Source organism: Bombus huntii, chromosome 3 (assembly GCF_024542735.1).
Source record: "Bombus huntii isolate Logan2020A chromosome 3, iyBomHunt1.1, whole genome shotgun sequence".
Lineage (NCBI taxonomy): Eukaryota > Metazoa > Arthropoda > Insecta > Hymenoptera > Apidae > Bombus > Bombus huntii.
Genome location: NC_066240.1, coordinates 1357088 through 1374982, shown reverse-complemented (window position 1 = coordinate 1374982; position 17895 = coordinate 1357088). Strand labels below are relative to the sequence as shown.

Sequence of the window (17895 nt, the reverse complement as noted above, 5' to 3'; positions counted from 1 at the left end):
CTTCTGTGAGCAGGTTATACTTCGGAAAGAGGCTGCGGTGAGGGTGAGGGTGCGGGACTCCGAGAGGATCGGCCGGCGAGGACGCGGCAGAGGCCGTCAACGCATTTCGGCGAGGCACGCTAGGTCCGCCACCCCCCCCGGTGGGGTTCAAACTTAGGCGCTGGCAGCTCAGCGCCTCGGGGCCGCCAAGCAGTCCGGTAGGGGAACCAGACTGCCTGGTACGGCGGCTTCGGCGACGAGGCGCGGTGTGTCATGGCCGGACACCGCTTCATAGGGGATGTATTGTGTGCGGCGGGAGGGGGACGGTGTGTCGCTCACACCGGTTCTCGGGCCTCTCTTGATCGCAGCCGTCATCGTGGAGGTTTTAGTCGGTTGGAGTTCGGTACTACCGCGCCGCTTTTCCCCAGGAGCGACCTGCTGTTCGTACGGATTTCCTCCACGTTAATAAAAAAAAAAGGTTCTCTTTCTATGCCTTCCCTTTTTGTTTTGTTTTTCAATAACTACCGTGTTTTGCAAATTGTCTGACGTCTTTGTGCACGTCAGAAAATACTTTTACGTGAAACAAACCATTTTTAAATCTGCTTGCTCGAACAACGCGGAAGCGAAAGAGAATAGTAATGAAGCTGAATTAAATAAAGTATGAAAAAGACAGAAAAAATCGTATGAAAAGTATGAGAAATATTCCCTTTTAATAATCCTTCCCTTGAAGTACTCGATGTTTAAATAAAAGACATATACCTTATTTAATTCCGAATATTCTTCCTTCCTCTTCCATTTTCTCTTCATCTGCAATTTTAAGATGGAGCCTTTTGTACGGGATAGTAAAAAAAGCTAGGTCAAATGCTTTCAGCGCAATTAAATTCTTTAATTGTTGTCAGTCGGGTTCGAAATACACTAGTCGATCTTTTATCGTTAATAATTATTGTATATACTATGGTACTCCTTCGATATAAATAATACGACGTCAATAAAATAATGACAATATGTTTGCTCTTCGTTCCCCGTCTTAACAAATTATATATATTATATACCTACTTCATTTAGTACTTGCTTGTCGTCGATAGATTGCGTAAAACACGTACAAGTTAAATAAAAACGGCGATGACAGTGATAATGATCATGACAATGATAATCTCCACCGCGTTTCTCTCAAGGGAGACGACTGAGGAGAAACCTTCGAGAAAAAACAATCTTATAGATGTTATCTATCGTAAAATCGAGGAAAAATCAGGCCAAAATTATCCGATTAATATTAGAATTCTTTTAGTAATTTGTTACAGGTTCCTTAAGAAAAAGAAATTCATTTTGACGAGTCATTTATGAAATGAAAAATAATGCATTGAAAGCTTAGAAATTCTTTCGCGATAAAAAAGTCTAGTCGAAAGAATTAAAGAAGGCAAATTTTCTCGAAGAAAATGCAACTTCCGAAGATTCTCCCCAAGTCAGACTACGAAGTTTTACAACTAATACTAAATGTGTGGTGAAACTCCTCTAATACATCTAAAATGCACATCCATGCTTATTTAATGCTCCTTTAATTTAAATACGTATGCAGCACTGTAGCCTATCATTTTTTTTCTATTTGTTATGCACGTGTTTGTGTCATTCTTTCTTTCTTTCTTTCTTTCTTTCTCTCTCTCTCTCTCTCTCTCTCTCTCTCTCTCTCTCGCTCCTTTTTACTTTCTCTCTATTCGTCATTCATTCTTCCTTTCTCACCTTATGTGTATACGTATGCGTGTATGTATACGTAACGTGTATGCTTGTATGTATATGAAATGTATGAAATTCTTTCTGGCATTTTCCTTCTTGTATTTCGCATCCCCCTCGCTTTTACTCGTGTCTTTCGCCATTTTCCCTTTTCTTTTCTCTCTCTTTCTCACGCTCTCTCTCTCTCTCTCTCTCTCACGCTCTCTCTCTCTTTCTCTCTTGCCCTCGCACTCGCTCACTGTTCTCCTCCTTTTTGATGGTGAAAATTTCCCTCTGTGTTGCTTCGAGGTCAACCGTTGGTTCGTCCTGCTAGTTGGCTTATAACTTTCACGTGGATGTGTTGCGAAGTTTTCCTCGTATCCGTTTCCTGATCTCCTCGATCCGTTTCATTCTTCATATTCCCTCTTTTCGAAATCGATTCTTGATGGAGCGGTCTAATGGAATCACTCGAGTTTTGCGCTATCAGTCTTCTTTGAGTGATCGGTGACGATGATCGCGGTGAAGGATGAATTTTGGATCTTCGGTCGGAACAACTCGGAAATCGAAATCGATCGCGTTTGATTGTTAAAATCATCCGCACAGATTATTGGTATGTACGTAATAAAATGTGAAACGTTTAAGCTTTAATCTCGCGAATTTTGTGGATACTAAATATGTAAAATCATAGAATTTCAATGACGGTTCACAAATATTTCAGAATTTTTCTAGTTTGACGAAACTGGTTACCGAAACAAAAGAAATTATTCAAGTTCCCAGTAAACAGGGTGTATTTAAGTTCTGATTTTCCAATTTGACATGTATTTAAAATGTATAAATATATGTATATAATGACATTTCAAAAATCTAACGATAGTTGGTTAATATCGTTGAATATCGCGAAACTCGATTATTAAGACAAGGGAGGTTTGGATTAATGGAAAAGGAAAATAATTTCTGTTATTTTCAAGACAAATAGTCGAAGCAAAATCATTCGGATTTTCGATGTTCGTTTTTAACAAACGGTATGTTTTAATTCAAAGGATCGAGATCGATTCGCGATTAGTTCCGCGAGAAAGCAGCAACGCAAACAGCTTCGATCGCTGTTCGTGGAAAAGACAGCTCCTTAGGCCGGTAAGAATCGTGTAAAAAACGGCGTAAAAATTCGTTAGTAAAACACGACATCGTTAAAAAAATTCCGGACGCATCGCTTCTCGGTGCTTCTTTTCTTTTTTTCCATTTTCTTTTTGATCCTTTTCTTCTTATCCATTAGAAACCGTAGGCTGAAACCTTCATAACAGCGTATCGATCGATTCGTCGATCTACTGTCGAATCCTTTTTGAAAGGACTCGCATGTTTAAGCGATTTCGATAAACAGAGTCTTGAATTTTATAGTGTCAATAAATTATAACAGTCACTGGATATAAAACGTTCGGAAATATTCGAATTGTTCAAAATAGATTCACGTTCGATTTGCGCGAAGCTCCTTTACAAAGTATTATGCATACAGATACAGAAACTTTATTTAAAAAATAACTGCCATAATAGCTGCCATTGTTCCAAAAAAAAAAAAAAAAAAAAAAAAAAAAAAAAAAAAGGAAAATGAAGAGAATTTAACGAAAATCTTTGAAAGATAAGAGAAAGAAAAATATATGTGATATATCTGAAGATACTTCGAGAGATCGAACGAGCCTCGTACAAAGACACAAACATAAGTTTCTGTTTAAGGATAATTTCTATCAAAGTCTGCACGTACTTAGGTATATCATGCAACGAACAACGGAATGAGCCGAAAACGTAAATAAAGTTAGCCTTTTGAAATTGTTTACAAGGCCCATTTTTAAGTATACGACGAAGGTAATATATTGCAGTGCCGAGAAATTGTATTCTATTAAAAAATTAAAAAACTTCCGCGTGAATTAACGTTTCACCAAGAAAATATCTTCGCTAAGTTGGGAAAACTATTGGGCAAGACAACGATAAAGATATAAATGATAGCTTGAATAAGTGTCGAATTCACAAATGTACATTTTGGAAATAAGGACACGAGGTTGTACTCATTTACACTGTTGGATTACATCAAAAATACGACTTGTCGCTCTAAAACGAAATTTAATTTTCAAAGTGAAACGAGTAGGTGATAATACGATATCATAATAATTGTTAAAAATTGCGTAACGAACATTACAAAATTATAAAAGCTGAAAGGAGAAGTACTTCAAATAAGGTGATTTTCTCGGCAGAGCATAGATTTCCTTCTTTAACTACGTAGATACAAATTTCTCAATTTCACTGATCAGCCTTTGATCATTCTACGCATTGTAGTATAACCGCACATCTTCTTTGCTCGAAAGCGTGTCGTTTTTTCATTTTTTTCTTTTTTTCTTTTTTCTGCGAGCACGTCGCTCCACACACTACATTTACAAAAATCTTCCGTCTGTCTCCGTCAATTCTCTCTTGCTCGTTAATTCTCGTAGAAAATTAGAAACGTTGGTACATGAAAACAATGAAAAGCGGATATCAAAATTTCGGTTCGTTCGAGTCAATAGTGGCGGCTCTGTCAATCCTCCGACGATGTAACAATTAATCCACCACGCTTCAACGAGGATCTTTCGAATCGTCGAAGAGGATCGCGATTTATTTGTTCTATCGTCCCTTCTTCGACTCGTGTTTCCATCGTCAAATTCAATTCGAACTCTTCTTAGATAGACGAAACATCGAAACGTATTTGTCTGTATTTCTCAATATTTAATCTCGATGGTCCACGTAACTGATAGTGTGAAATTTCTCGAGAAACGCCTTCGTACGAGAAGAAAAGTGAAAAAAGATCCCAAAATCAATCGTCAACGTTTAAAACTTGCTGAAATTTCAGCAAAGATCTCCAACTACGATGTCAATTCCAGACATTGCGAAGTCATCGAGGATACGCAAGACATCGTGTTCGATTCGAATTTCAGAAAACTTCAGAATCGAAATTCGTCGAAGACACGAGTGAGAAAAGGACAGAAATTTATCAGAGCCGTGTGTGTCACATTGAGCGGAATGGTCCAAGGTCCTCTAAGAGGTTCTCGCGGCAAATTCGCGCGCGTCGATGATCTGCTAGCAGTCCGAACGATAAGCTCGAAGGGTGCCCCTCTCGATTCGTGAAGAGGCGCGGTTTGTTACCCATTATCGGCTCGCTATCTCGATATCGATCGCGATCGCGCGCTCGTTTCTGTTCGAAATCGTGTTATGAATCATCGTAACAATAGCGCAACAGTGGCCAGACATAAAAGACGGTGTATCGGCATATTTGATCGTAATTAACGCGAGAATCCCATCCGATCGTAAATCCCCGTACTCATAGGCGGTAGAATATCGTTACGACCCACTTATGACTGGATATTCCGCGCAGTGGGTGCATTGACAGCATTCGTTCGAAAGCGCTTGTATAAATAGTATATGATGATATTCAGTTCGTGATATTTTATCGAAATATCAAAACATTTTTACGATATTATTAATGATGTTACAGATCGTTCTTTCATCGTAACAGAAACGATCGCACGAGCTTTCGCCCGATCCCATCTCGAGGAGGGTCGATGCGACTGATATCCGGCAGGGTAACGGCGATACAGCTTCTGCTTCCGGTGGCACGTCGACGATCGTTGGAGCCAGTTTTCTATGGTCGCCGTCATTAATTCGCTCGTTTGTCCTTAATTCGATCTCGTCGTTCGTTCGATTAATGAGAAAAAAGCGAATAAATTCGCCTGAATATGAGAGATGAATATGTACAAAAGTTAGGCTGTTGTGAACGACTACGCGGTTGATAGATATCGAAAAAGTACGCTTAGAGGATGAACGAACGTTTGGACCGGTTATGCGAGACGACCGACGAGATCGATGATTGTTCTTTTTTCTTTTTTTTTTTCTTTTTACTTATTTACTTATTTATTTATTTATTTATTTAGTCGATCGTGACGTGCATACTGCACGAAGCATTTATATACACACACACATATATATATGTATATATAATTCTGAATCGACGAGGGAGAATTATAATTCTTTTGTCCCTGCGTTGGTGTTATACTTTCTCTCAGTAGCTATAATCGCGAACACAATCGATTTTTTTCAACTGTCATAATAACATTATTTAAGAAATAGAACAAGGATATATTTATTTGTATACATATAATATATATGTATATATATCTATATATATATAATATGTATATCGGCTATCAATAGTGTCATCTCTGTCAAACATTCGATAACATTGAACATCACATATTTCCTCTCTCTGCTCATTCGCACCCTTTCTTTCTTTAATCCCCCTTTTCGTCGATTCTTTCTCGTTCGCTTGGTCTCGGTCTAATTTCGGTTGCATTTCTATATCTTTTCTTATCTTTTTTTCGCTTCAACCATTTACACGACAGCAATACATTAGAATATGACGAAACGTAACAGCGAAGAACCTTGATAATCGTGTGTCTAGAGGATCAACGAGTAATCCGTTTCTATCTTTTTCGTCTTAGCTTTTTATTCTTTTCTTCGCGTTTCAACCGAGCAGCCATCCTCGAGAACGAGAACAGATTTTTTGCACGATGGGATCCAATCGATCTCATCTATTGGCAACGTGGTTCTCGACAAAGGTGCTCGTTCCTCCACTTTTCCCCATTTTCTTATTCTTCCTTACGCTTTTACGTTTACGAGTGGACATATCGGCACCCAAACGAAAGTATCATGCTAGTTTACACATTCGCTCGCATTCTTTTTCTTTCTTTTCCATGCACTCTTTGTTTCGCGCCATCGAACCGATTGGAAAACTCGGAGAACAAAAAAACAAAGTGCAACTCGCAAATATTCGGCATCCTCGTTACATGCCACACCCACAGCCTCAGAAGTTTACATAATACAATAACGTAGCTTAATCGATACGCCCCCCTAACATACGTGTGTGTGTGTGTGTGTGTGTGTGTGTGTCGGTGTAGCAGTTAACGTGTATGATATACCTATATGATATATTTATATTTATATATATATATATATATATTCATTCATCTTTATACCCTCCTATATTTATAGCGACAGCCTCGCGACCGCGTTACTCGCTGATATTATTAATAATATTAATAATATTAATATCATTAACATTGATATTATTAATACAATCGTTCGTAGTAATACCGACTACTTAACCTTAGTAGTACTTTTGTAATACGGGTCCTTTCTCCAAGGGTACCGCCTTAAAATATACATATACATGTATATATATAATATTTATATATATATATTTATATATATATAGTGTATATATTAATTTAGAATTGTGCAATGAAGGTTTAGAGCCATTAGTGCGACTACTGCTGCGGATGTGGTCGGACAAGTCGCTTTCCGTGTCTAGTATACATGGATAACGTGGGGTGCGGAGTGCGAATTCTTTTTTATATTTCTTTTTCAATTGTTATATATTCATTTCTTGGTAAGACCGTCTTAAGCAGATACTCGGTGATCTAAACTTCCATGGAAGCTTATTTAAGAGGCTTCCGTGTCTCAGCCACTAACACCTCTATACCCTTCTTGTCCTCAGTCTTCCGGTTCCCTCCAATATACATCGTATCTTCCAACAACGCGTATCATTCTCAGTGCAGTAACGATCTAACCGAAAATACAAAACCAAGAATCCTATCATCCATCCTTGTCCTCAATGCCCTGTCCAGTCTTCTCTATCCATCATCCAGCAAAAAATCGGCAAGATTAATTTCTACTATTTCCCTTGTTTCTCCTTTTACGTTTCAGACACAGAGTCATCGTCCATCTTTCAATGAATCCCGCAACTGGGAGTCGTGAAATCGTCTTCTATGCGTACAGCAGTCTCGGGGGAAGGATGACTGCCCCCTGGACGGCGGCTGAACCATGGACACCCTGTTATACCCAGGAATCGCCGGCTGAGGCGGCAGTCGAATTCGGTGGAACGTTTACCGTTGCGGTGGCGGCCGAGCCATCGGGAACACCAACACCATCGGCCACCCACTGACCAGCCGTGGGAGCACCGGCCGCGACGCCCACTCCCGAGCCGACGACCGGGCCCTGACCCTGCGCCTGGCCCACCCCCAGCTCATACTGCCGCTTCTTTTTCTTCTCCAAGTTAACTTGCGCGTAGAGCGGCTCACCGGGTTTCGGTTGCTGCAACACACACACAAGCCAACGGTTAGTTTAGAGCCCTGGCTCGGAGGGTAGCCGGGGGTGGATCGGTCTGGAGTGGGCTGTCGCGTCGCTCGGGGAAACGGGCCCGGTGGATCTTTTTTTTATTTCGTACCCCTTCTTGCTTCGTCCTTTCTGTTACCTCGATTTTATTTTACTTCTCATTTCGATTCCATTGCATTTTATTTATTTTTGGAAGATTAACCCTTTCGCTATTATGGTAAAAGGAAATCGTTATACTGATTTTTAGGTTGCAGATGGTTGATTAACACTACGCGCGAACAAATACTTGCTATGGAATTTCGAAAGGTTACTGTAGCCATTCTCATTATATGGACAGATACATCCAATGATAGCTACAACATAACTTTGCGATCCAATATGAATTCAACATTTTATTCTAAATCTCTAACCAGATCGTATTCGATAGGTAAACTATTTCAAAAGCTTCTCTTAATTTGTCTTTCATTTTCTTAATTATAAAAATTTTTATACCAAATAACGTACACATATTGATATTTTTAATATTTTCATATTTTTATTAAATTAAGTTAAACTCGATGTAGGATCGCGAACAGTTAAGTGATTAATAGCGAAAAGGTTAAAATATAATTAATTTTACAGCTTCTTACATCTTCAAGGGCATTTAATACGCCTCATTTTTGTACTTATAAAATGACAAGGTAAGCCTTTAAAAACACCGACTCGTATCTTACAATAAATCAATCATAAATAATATTACCTATACAACCATATCTATCAAAAATCAAGAATACTGAAAAGGAGAACGGGAACAAAACTCCAAAGCTTCTAAACAATCGTATTATGACAAAAAATATAACAACAGCGACACGATAGTTACTGTCAGATACTCTTTTATTATGCTCGATTAATTTGGATATAAATAGATTATAAATAAGTTCGTGCAATAGTCAATGTGTCACTATAAACCATGCTTCGAGGTGCGCTTAGCTTTTCTCTCATACGATAAAAGTCGCTTAATGAGTGTGTCTGTCTACGCGAGTCGCGTTTATATATATATATAAAAAAAGAAGAAAAAGAAAACCTCTTTTTTACATTAATAGTTGATCGTTAAACACGCTGCATTTTTCGGTGATATTAAACAAACAGTGTTGTTTATCAAAAAAAAAAAAAAAAAAAAATCCGCGGTAATGATTTTTGTGCTTTCATTAACGTTACCCTGCTTGTTCGAACTACAAAAATGGAATCGTGGTTTTAGTCGAAACCGAACTCTCCATGTATACACGTAGATTACTTGTTGCATTCTTTTTTTTCTTTTTTTAGACATTATTCTTATTCTATATCGGAGATAGACTCTGCATCATCTGGGTCAACGAGTCAAAATTAAGTCCTCTATAGAAACAGATTTTCTCATAATGGGAATCTCATAGAACTAGTGAATATACTGTCGCGCTACTACGGTAATCGCACTAATCACTGTCAATTAGGCAGCGGATCAGCCTCTTCGCGTAAATATTTTGTGCGCTTCTTCCATTTTGTTTTGGTTCAATTTGCGATACTTGATAGAACGATTAACGGTTGAATTTTGGAAAGACATTGGTTTAACTGATTTCGTTGGATTTACACAACTTATTGCAATGGCTGAATGCGCTCCCTAATCGTTGGATAATGTCAAGTACTTGGTCCTGCAATAACTAATCTATTATACAATCGTAGAATAATGCGAGACACACTTCAACACTAATAAACCGACGGTTTAACTTTTCCGTATGTATATTTCTTCCTATTACGCTATACGGACATAAATAATAGAGTATCTCTCGAACAAGGTTCTTTTGTATCGTTACATAGTCGCTAATAAATGAAATCACGAATTATAGCTAAGTAAATCGGAACAATGAATTATAAATGAATCGTTGTCCCTTGCGTAAAGTCGAATCGAAAAATTTTCCTTGTTATAATTCTTCTTCACCGTAAGTATAAAAAGTTGAAAAGATACCAAATGTCAAAGATTCGTTGAAAGAAAAACCGTAACGAGTGTAACGGACGATTCGAAGAAGCATTCACCACGTCGAACGGATAAACGAACGAAACTTTACATTAAAATGAATGCAATTGCAGTTGGACTTGCAATATGCACGTTCGTTATCACGTGTCTCGCACACGACGTAAATCCTCTCTCGGAAGCGCGGCGATAACAACACGTTTTGCTCGCGTTTTGTTCGCGTTATGTAAGTATATCGGTCGATTATTATATAAAAATGCTAGATACTTGATAATTCCATGGACTGTTTTATGGGAGACCGCCGTTAATGCGACCCTTTTCTCTCTATCGTAATACTGTATACATTATACGAATAATGCTGGTTTCATATAACATGAAACACGATGAATATAATTGGTACTCGTTAATTGACTTAGTTTATACACTTATGATAAATGTTCATTAAGTAGCTGCTTTCTCTTTTTTTTTATCACAACTGTGTGAGGTTGTCGCTTCTATTTTTTATTTTCCCGCCCTCTTCCTTCTCGTGATTTTCCGCTTTCGTTACAGTGACGATCGTTTTTTTTTTTTTTTTATTTTCCTCCTGTCGATCTCCGTGTAAGCGGATAAATATCGTATAAATAATTCTGCGTATAATTATCCTTCGCCTAAGTGTACTCTAGCATTTCGTACAAGGAAATGCCTCGTCTTTCTCGCAAATATATGTATATATATGATAATAATAAAACAGATAACAAAAAAGGTAAAAAAAACAACGAAATCGATTTGTGTACAGTGAAGTAAAATCCTCCTTCTTTGTTTCATCAAACTTCTAAAAATAAAAACTAACAGAGTATGTAGAATCTATTGCTTGCTTGCCCCTGACTGTCTGTCTGTCTGTCTGTTTGTCTGTCTGTCTGCCTGTCTGTCTGTCTGTCTGTCTGTCTGTCTGTCTGTCTGTCTGTCTGTCTGTCTGTCTGTCTGTCTGTCTGTCTGTCTGTCTGTCTGCTTGTCTGTCTGCCTGCTTGTCTGTCTGTCTGCTTGTCTGCCTGTCTGCTTGTCTGTCTGTCTGCTTGTCTGTCTGTCTGCTTGTCTGTCTGTCTGCTTGTCTGTCTGTCTGCTTGTCTGTCTGTCTGCTTGTCTGTCTGTCTGCTTGTCTGTCTGTCTGCTTGTCTGTCTGTCTGCTTGTCTGTCTGTCTGTCTACCTGTCTGTCTGTCTACCTGCCTGTCTGTCTGTCTGTCTGTCTGTCTGTCTGTCTGTCTCTTTCTCCCTCTCTCCCTCTCTCCCTCTCTCCCTCTCTCTTTCTTTCTTTTTATTGAACAGTGAAACGCAGCGGCAAGCTTATCGATAAGGGGAAGACTCGATTCGAAAGGAATCACGTTTTGCTACTGGGTCTTTATGTCTTAACCTGTACTTTCATCTTACAAAGCTCATCGTTCGTTCTTAAAACTCTTATTGGACGTGTCTCTTTGTTTATCTCATTTTTAAACGCTTGCAAACAAAAAACTGTGGTAACTGCGAATAAAATAAGTGACAATGTAATGAAATGTCACAAAAGCCGAAGTCGGATCAACGACCGTCCGCGTTTCTCCAGAAACGTACTTTCTTACACTTTCGAGTAGTCGTGAGGAAGATAGCGCTTAGTTTAAACGCCAGCGGAGTCTAAGTGCTCGTCACACAGTACCATTAGTTGTTGTTACTTACAGGCTGATATATAGTGGGTCGACCGACGTTATTCGAATTCATGTTCGCTCTCTGAATCGTTCTGTCCTCGTATCTGGTGCTTCCTTGACTCGCCATCGGTCGGTTTAGGGTGCTACAATCATAGCTATATTCAACGGAGGGTCGAGGAGTTCAAAAAGATCGTGAAAATATGGACTCTGCTTAACCGAAATTATCTAACAAAGTAGAATTGAACGGGGAAAACATACACATAAAAGTTAAACGCAGAGTCCGGGAACAGAAACGACAAAAATAAAACATCGGTTAGTTTTAAAAGGAAGAAATGATTATAACTTGAAAGCAAATAATTATTGACTGTCGATTAACGAGTGGTTACCTATTGGCATTGTTAGGTGAATTAGGCCCTGAATTTCGCGCTGCCACCGTTTTCGTGACGAAATCTTGCTCTTTCCAGCCGTGCTTCTTGTAAACGTCTCTCAGCTCTTGGTGCTGCCACATTGTGAACAAAACTTGTCCTACAAATTAACCGATATTTAGTTCTTCTCAGGAAAGTTCAGAAAATACGTACTTATATTTTGTTTGCAGAAATTTAGTAAAAAGAAATTGGCTTATTCTTGCCTGCAAATTTAAGAACACGAGGCGTGTATTTCTGGCGTTGCCTAGTAATGTTCATCAATCTGTCGACACCGCCAGCATCCAACAGAGATCGCGAGAACTCGGCGTTTTTCTTGATCACTTCGTTCAATGTGGCGAGAACGGCGGCGATTGTGTCGTCACTTGTTCCTTGATCATGCTGGTTATTTCCTGAAGGTAACTTCTGAATGAGATCACGCATCGCGTATTTTCCGATCAGCTCCTTGTTACGCTGGTCTATCGCTAGATTTCTTAGAGCTGTGGCCACAGCACAGACTACGCGGTCCACCTAAAATGGACGAGCAGAAATAACATTTTTTAAAACATTCTATCATCAAACTTTCATAGAACCAGCGCAGATATTTTTCAGATTGTTTGATTACTCAGCAAAGTAAATGTAAATACTCCCGTAAAAATGTTAATGGTAATATTACAAAAATAGTTTAATTGATACAAATTTTAAAAATATGAAAATCAGTTAAACGTTTCTACTCTCCAATTTTTCTACTTTTCCATATTTCTCCGCTGAAGTGTACCCAACCCTATTTAAAATGTCTATCTACCGCTTCGCTATGTTTTATTTCATAAAAATTCTATCCGATATATTCATCAATTCCTCCGCGCTACATTCCACGAATAATACTGTACCTCCATCCGCAACAACTCCACCAAAATGGGAAGTCCCTTCTCCTTCCTCACAGCCGCGCGAATTTCAATACTTGGCTGCCAGTAGCAGGCTGCGAGGTTCTGAAGCGCCCCAGCCGCTGCCTCGAGAGTCTCCGGATTTGAGCATGTCTGCAGCAATTTCAAATAAGACTGTACTACTTCTGGTTGCCAGAGTAGCTCCATTCCTCTGACGGGTTCCGTTCTAGGGCTGGTAGTGCGAGATGCGGTCGTTTCCTTTTGCACTGGTTGACCATCCTTCTTCTTCTTGCTGCCGCCAAAGCAACCCAAATTTTCACCTAAGGCACAGTGATTTAAAACTGACATTAATTACAAGAAAGGATCGTGATCAAAGTATTAAAAATCTCTTTTTTTTTTTTTTTTTTTTTGTTGAAACTAAAGCGAGGCTGAAACATAAAAAATTTGTGAACCACAGCAGGGTTAAGTATAATGCTTTTATAGTGTTTTAATAGAGATTGTGTGAATTACTTTCAGTGTATTTGCACTACTTCTATCAGAGAACTACACCAATGCCTGGAACATCGCAAACAACGTGTTGACAGAACAATTGCAACCAGCCAATCATAGAAACAGGCGTACGCAAGATGCACGAAGGGTATGTACTGTTAACGCTTGATGTACACGAACTGCTGATGAAATTAATGAGCACTGTAAAGACGATTAATCGTAACGCTTCAAAGCACAGCAATATTTTACACATGTTCACTCTTCACTCTACGTACTGTTGGTGTTCTCTATTTACGCGAATTATGTATGAATTTTGTGCAATGTAATGACAAGATTCGCTTTGTTTATCGAACAAAATATTCATCCGTTAGAGTATGTGGCCTAATCGACGGAATCAATATTAGAACAATGATTGCAACGTCGATCACGTGGTTTGTTTGCCAACGATAGCGAACCAGTCCATAAGTTATCGGTAGATTCACGATAAAAGAAATTGTCGTGTGAACAACTAAAGTAACCGTTGAGAAGCGTGGCATGCACTGGCTATTCGGATTTGTTCGATGAAAGAAATAAAATGTCTTACCTTGACATAAACTGTATGCTAAAAAGATTGAAACACATCTTTAATCCATGCTAAACTAGAAAGGATATAAAGCTGTCTTTTTTTTTTCTTTTTTCTTAGCTCTCTTTTCTTTTTTGCTTCTTGTCTCTTGTAGTAGTAGGATCTCGTACGAAAGAAGAATTTGCGATACAAGGCTCATGAGAAACAAGAGAGAAATCATAACACCGAAGGGAACACAAAGATTAGTGTAGTTGCAAAGAGATACATACTAATCGACTGGTAATATGTGCTATTGCTAGTTAGGGTATCGTCGTCTCGCAAAGACATCGTTCCATCATTATCACGAATACACGCAATTATGTTGGATCAAATGTGTAAGCGGTATATCAACAGAGACGTAAGCACTACAACGAATGTTCAGTGTACACAGATGTGGAATATATCATTTTGATAGACTCAAGAAAGTATACGGGGTCAACTACGACTCCTAATTACTACCTTGCACGTTTCACACTCGATAGAATCTGAAACGTGCAATATATCATTAATATGCGACTGGTTTACTGTACAATACTGTGTTGCCAAGCGGATGTATGTTTTCAAATGCTCCGTTTTCTCCGTAACAACTCGATCAATTTCATGTAAAACTATTACTAAGGGACTATCGATCTTACTTTTCGGAGAACTAATTTTCATCGTACGTCAATTTAGCCTACTCCGTGTAAGTACAGAATCATACAAAAGCAAGGCAATGTTAAGTCTCGATGCTTGTAACAACATGCTTAAACAACAGAAGAATTTTATGCTGTGAAGTGGCCTTAAAACTCGTGATAAAGCTAAGAATGACCATCTAAATTTTTAAAATTTTATCCAGGTCACAAAGTACTCTACGAATTATACATTTTCAATTTTACCACTTATCGATAAATCACAAACCTTTATTAGTCTACCTTTTATTTGACACAGATCATCAAAACTATATTTACAAAAAGCACGCAATACCTAAAGCTTCACAAGTTGCTGATAAATTGCAAAATTAGAAATTCAGAATACTCCATAACTATTAAGCTCTGCATTACATTGCTTTTGCAACACACTGTACCACGATGATCTGCTGCAATTTTAGCGTCACAATACCGCTCGTATATACAGAACCGATTCAATAATAAAACGACACAAAATTACACCCGCTCGTCCTTCTTTTCCGTTTGTCGATCCGCTTATCATCAGCGCACACACAATTCGGCTGCATGCGTGTCACCACATGCCCATTGAGGGAACCCGTGTGTTTACCATGGCACGGGGGAAGGATACACTCGTGTCATTCTCGAAATGCAGGAGTATCCTCGCGAGAGTCATCGACAAACCCTCACCTTTGACTGGAGCAGCTACCCTGTTCTGAACGGTCGATTGAATCGGATGTTTGTCGTAGTTTGGGTCCTCCACCTCCTGACACCGATAACTCAGGTTCCGCAGAATACACACACAGTTCTCTACGATCTTGTTCCCGATGTTCGACTTCTCGATGGCGGATCGTACTACGTAAAGAAGAGCGTCGACCAAACCTTCGCACTCGCGCAGTTTCTTCCTTGCATACTCGCCAGCGCTAGAGACGTTTCTTAAGACGCCAGATGCGTTTCTGAACACGGTCGACCAGCATGTCTCGCCACTGGAAGAGCTTGGATCCCAGCCACTGTGCGGAATAATTATGTTGTTCACCACCATCGTTACGCCATCATCGATGATGGATTTCTTAAGGTCCTGAAAGAATGAAAATGTAAATACGTCTATAATAGTCTATAATCTATTTATAAATATACTATTTAGGTTGTCCAAAGGTTTAATAGCCAACTTCGACAGTATATTCTACTATTAAATTCGTAAATCAATTCTACCTTTGTTTACATAACGTTATCATCGATTAGGCTAAAAAGTGTTGAGTTAAATATATTCGTACAGTCGTAAAATTCTATCAAATATACCATACACGTCTACCCACCTCGCACGAGGATAAATTCCAAAGAACCCCCGTCACCAGTTCCTTCACGTCCGCGTCAGACGTCCTACGTAATAAATTGATCAAGGCCGGAACACCGCCGGCGTTCTTGATAGCCCTCTTATTTTCGTCATTCTGTCTGCCGTAAGACAAATTCCGCAGCGCACCACATGCATTCCTATACACGTCTGGATTATCGTGATCCAATAATTGCACTAACGGTGGTATTCCACCTAGACTTCGCGTCTTCTGCTTATTTGGATCGTCCATGTAGCATAGATGCTGCAGATACGCGGCAGCGTTCGCCTTGATGATGTTGTTCGGATTACTCAGGAAGCCGATCACCTCCGACAAGTTCGGATCTCGCCATCTCATGGACTTCTGATCGTCGTCTAATGGACTAGCCATGCCGGGCACCACCGGATGTCGAGATTGTAGCCGTTGAAGATGAACCTCGTCGTCGAACATTCCCGGAGGAACTCCAGAGGTGAGTGGGACCGGATGGCCTTCGTCGTAACCGGGCACATCGCTAGGAACTGCGACTGGACCTACCCCGACGCCAGGGCCGTATCCAACAGGTCCATAAGGGGACGGAGACACGTAACCGTAAGCCACTTTATTCTCGTCTGGAAAAATGGGATGCCACACGAGGTTGATTACGATTCGACGATATGCAGAGCTTCCGCTAGATTGGCTCTAACGTTGTACTGCAGTATTCCATTAACTGGCCCACGGGCCTGAATCTTATCTGATCACTGATCAGGTATAGAGGAACTATTACAGGGTTGGGACTTTCATAGTCAAATAAGAAAAATCAACGGTTTGACAATGTATTAAAATTACAAAGAATTCAGAATGGAAGATTTACAAAATAGTTATCCCGATGTCAGTAGTTTATAGTATATATAGATATTATATCATAAATGCTACATTTTAAATTTGATGATTTGATGAATACTATATTCGATAGTTTGCTTGGCGCGATAGTTCTTTCGCGGGCTACACTGCTAAGCTAAAGGATCGGGAGGAAACATTAATGGTGAGCTTGGAATTCTAGCTTTCTAGCCGAAGATCACAGATTTGATTTCTGGGTTTCCTTCTTTTCCTTTGCTCCAATATATTTCTAGAAATCCTAGATGTTTCCATTGAATGCACACGATTACCTGACATATGTGTCTATTTTTCAACATTCGTTCCAAGAAATCAGTTTTCATAACCGCTAGGGATATGAAGAGATGGTCAGTTAACGAATGAAAATCCCGGCCAGTTAACGTGTCACTAGTGTACTCGTATAGTTGAAACGCATAATTCACTCGCATTATCTGTGCGATGGTAGTAGCGTGGTTTGAAACAGTGGAATATGGACTCGCGACGTTAAAGAGACTCAACGACGATAAACGCGGTCAGATGAAGTTTAACAAGAGTGAAAGAGGCAAGAAGAGAAAGGAAGTCGACAAAGGGAAAAAGAGAGAGAAGAATAGAAAGAGAAAGGCAGAGAGAATGAGTTAAATAAATTATTGATGTGACCCTACCATGAGGATGCTGAGAGGGTTCGCCAGAGTCATCCATATTCCAAGAGTTGCTGATTTGATCTAGAGAGAACACAAAATAACAACGAATGTCAGGCATAGAGATAATTAAAGTGAATTATGCTGTGCCCCGTGCACGATCAGACAAATAGCCGTGGCCCGCTGCAACATGATAGCTGAATATCTCATTATACAGCTGTCTAGGTCAACGTTGCGCTCAAAAAAAAAATCCTTTCGATCAAGAAGAAACGACAATGATGCGACAAAGCCTCGAAAAAAAAAATGCGGATTATGAGCTATCTATGAACTATTCCGTATCTCCCCGTTTCGATAACGAACATACCATATTGATCTCCGGGACCACCAGGACTAGGAGTAATACGATAATGATCTTGCAACGCGGGGTTCAAACCTGGATCGATGTCGTTGTAACCGCCTTCCACATATGGCGCCGCCTTACGTAGGTATTCTTTAAGAAAAATAAAAGGAACATCTTAGACGTAAAGAGTAAAGAGACGTAAAGAG

At 39.5% G+C, this 17895-nt stretch overlaps 1 protein-coding gene across 24 annotated transcripts in view; it reads right to left on the bottom strand.

Annotated features, from left to right (window-relative positions):
* Positions 1 to 1537: 1537 nt before the first annotated feature.
* Positions 1538 to 17895, bottom strand: part of LOC126863941 (catenin delta-2) — a 53863-nt gene continuing 37505 nt past the window's right edge. For 4 of the 24 annotated variants that reach the window (XM_050614700.1, XM_050614702.1, XM_050614701.1 and 1 more), the window contains 10 exons: positions 17714 to 17839; positions 17374 to 17433; positions 15845 to 16467; positions 15219 to 15606; positions 13867 to 13884; positions 12801 to 13114; positions 12138 to 12441; positions 11896 to 12034; positions 11541 to 11664; positions 1538 to 7851 (listed from right to left, as the gene is read on the bottom strand). In XM_050614700.1, coding sequence (XP_050470657.1) covers positions 7594 to 7851; positions 11541 to 11664; positions 11896 to 12034; positions 12138 to 12441; positions 12801 to 13114; positions 13867 to 13884; positions 15219 to 15606; positions 15845 to 16467; positions 17374 to 17433; positions 17714 to 17839 — 2354 coding nt within the window. In that variant the 3' untranslated portion in view covers positions 1538 to 7593. Of the gene's footprint in view, positions 7852 to 8727; positions 10873 to 11056; positions 11665 to 11895; positions 12035 to 12137; positions 12442 to 12800; positions 13115 to 13866; positions 13885 to 15218; positions 15607 to 15844; positions 16468 to 17373; positions 17434 to 17713; positions 17840 to 17895 lie in introns of those variants that run through there. The other 20 variants (XM_050614696.1, XR_007689014.1, XR_007689012.1 and 17 more) reach the window with 20 other exon arrangements.